Here is a 2,620-nt window from a genome sequence, read left to right on the forward strand (position 1 = left end):
TGAATCTTTTCCAGTCATATGTTACAAATGTAATCTTTAAATGTGCTTTTTGAATTAGTAGCAGAAACAAATAAAAAGCAACAAAAATGGAGAGACTGTGTGGAGAATCCGAGGCTGCAGCAGCACAGTGACTATTCTGTGCTGCTCAGATTTGAACACTTCAAAGAAGCTTCAGCACCATGGACAGCGTTTCTCTCTCTTTCTCTGTTACTCCACACACACACACACACACACACACACACACACACACACACACACACACACACACACACACACACACACACACACACACACACACACACACACACACTAGAACACTGAGCGTCTCTTCCGGGCGCTCACTCGGCAGCTGGCTCAGAATCAGCTCCTCCCTCCTGTGTGGTGGCTTTTCCGACCAAAAGCTCCTCAGACGTGAACAGTTTCGCTGAGGAGCACTTTACTCCCCCCTCAGCCCTTTCCCCCCGCTGCTTCCCCCCCTCCTTGGAAAAACATCCAGGCGGACAACCGAGGCGTCACTTTCTGCATAGCGACCTGAGTGAGAGGAGTTGAGGTGTCGGATAATCAGGTCTCCAGTCGTCCTTCACCCGGATCTCTGTCAGCGATGGAGACTCGGGCTGGCACCCGCCCAGGCTCGCGCATCTCCCTGGGTCTCTGGCTGCTGATCACCGCTCATGCCCTCCAACACGCCAGGGCGGAGATAAGTTGCGGATCTTGCCCGTCGCCTGTTCAACTTCACCGGGAGGAGCTGCAGCTGGCGCCGGGGGTGCGCTCCGACCCCGCGGAGGAGGCGGTTGAGGTCAGGGAACCCCGGGTTACCGGTCGGGAATCTGGGATGCTTGCTACTTCTGTCCCTAATTTTAGTTTGGATGAAGTTAAACCAGCCGATTCCGAGCCTGGGGTGGCTGAGGATGCTGCGCTCTGGAGAGCCAAGAGGAGCGCTCCAGACTTTAACGAGTTCAGCGACAGCGACTGGACCAGCCGGACCGCGCAGCTGGATAGCCACAAAGCTGACCGGTCGGAATTCGGGTGGAACAGGCAGGATGGGAGAGGAAATACCCGGCAGGATGAGCCCAGACTCAACAGCAGCACCTTCGCTCTCACTGGGGACTCGGCGCACAACCACGCCGTGGTCTACTGGACCGGACAAAACAGCAGCGTGAGTGCAGTTCCCTTCTCATGTCCCCCTGGTTGATCTGTGCGGATAAACTCCTCGCAGCGCACACTTTGTGCCGCTGTTAACAGGTGCACCTCCAGCTACAGATGCGCTCTGACGCACGCTGCCAGACCTGAGCAGCATCGCGATTTGCGCGCACCAAACCTCTCAGCCTCTCCTTCAACTTCTTATTTTCTTTCTTCAACAATCGACTCAGCTGCTTTTTTCGCCCGCTCTCTATCTGCGTGTGGCCTTAAAGGCGCGATTAGGTTAAATATTTTATTTTGAGTGCGGAAATATTCAGAGCAGATCTGAGATAAGCGAATACATGATTCATTCCTCCCCAGCGATGCCAGCTTTTCAATCCAAATTAAGTGACTGGGGAGTGAGGGAGTCCTGAATTATTAAAGACGTCTCAGAGAAACCCTGAAATATCTTTAAATCGGAATTCTGTATTATTATTATTATTATTATTATTATTTTACTTTTTTATTTATTTTTCAGGCTTCCATGAAAACGGACAAATCTGGCTTTAGGGTCGTCGTTTGGTTGTAAAAATCTGTTATCCTTCGGAACACAAAGATGCCAACCCCTGTTGCATTACCTCACATTTTCCAAAGGGGGTGTTTGGAGATTAAGTCCAGCTCTTATCTGCAATATTACGCTGGGATTTGAGCATTATTCCATCAACTTCATGTAATCTGACATTATGCATCCGCCTCATCTTTGTCAGAATCACGAAAGAAAACTATTCATTTTCAGACTTGCATATTGGAAGCTCTGGGTCTTTGAGTGCAGCAGAAATGAGTGTTGAGGTCAAAGAGATGTGCAGCATTATGCGCCTTTATAGTTCTCCCAGCGCCACTTCACTGGTCTCAGTAATACGGAGCTCATTCAGAACCAGCCCTGCTCAGAAACCGGCTGAATACGCTGCAGCTCTTACTCCAATGGTTCTATTCCAGGAGGAGGATAATGAGCAGAAATAAACCCGAATCATTTTTACACGGCTGTCTGCTCAGCGGGAACCCAGGAGTTCTTCTTTCAGCAGCTTTATTTGTTGTTATGGCTGCTCGTTTTACTCCATTAAAATAAGAGCAAAATGTAGCACATTCAGTCTTGTCTGGGCTGATTATGGCATGGTCAGTGAACTTTTATTTAACCCGCAGTGAAGACCGAGGGGGCTGTGTGTGTGTGTGTGTGTGTGTGTGTGTGTGTGTGTGTGTGTGTGTGTGTGTGTGTGTGTGTGTGTGTGTGTGTGTGTGTGTGTGTGTGTGTGTGTGTGTGTGTAACTTTCGGATTGCATGCTGGATGGAGAAGGTGAAGGGTGTGTGAAGGTTTGAATGCTCTCAGTTTGTCTCTGTTTTGAAGTTTCTCTTTTCGTGGTGAAAATCAGGATAAATGAGGACAGAAGCAGAGATCGTCCCTCTGCTGCTGCTGCTTCAGTTTAAAGCTGTTTAACAGAACAAT

The 2,620-nt window shown here is 49.3% G+C and overlaps 1 protein-coding gene across 1 annotated transcript in view; it reads left to right on the forward strand.

Moving 5' to 3' along the window:
* The first annotated feature begins 327 nt into the window (after positions 1 to 327).
* The window catches only part of sorcs3a (sortilin related VPS10 domain containing receptor 3a), a 225,158-nt gene continuing 222,865 nt past the window's right edge, over positions 328 to 2,620 (forward strand). Inside the window, exon 1 of the mRNA XM_008422187.3 lies at positions 328 to 1,156. Within this exon, the coding sequence (XP_008420409.1) occupies positions 602 to 1,156 (555 nt within the window). The 5' untranslated portion in view covers positions 328 to 601. The remainder of the gene's footprint in view (positions 1,157 to 2,620) is intronic.

The sequence above is a fragment of the Poecilia reticulata genome, chromosome 1 (genome assembly GCF_904066995.2).
Source record: "Poecilia reticulata chromosome 1, P_reticulata-male-v2, whole genome shotgun sequence".
Lineage (NCBI taxonomy): Eukaryota > Metazoa > Chordata > Actinopteri > Cyprinodontiformes > Poeciliidae > Poecilia > Poecilia reticulata.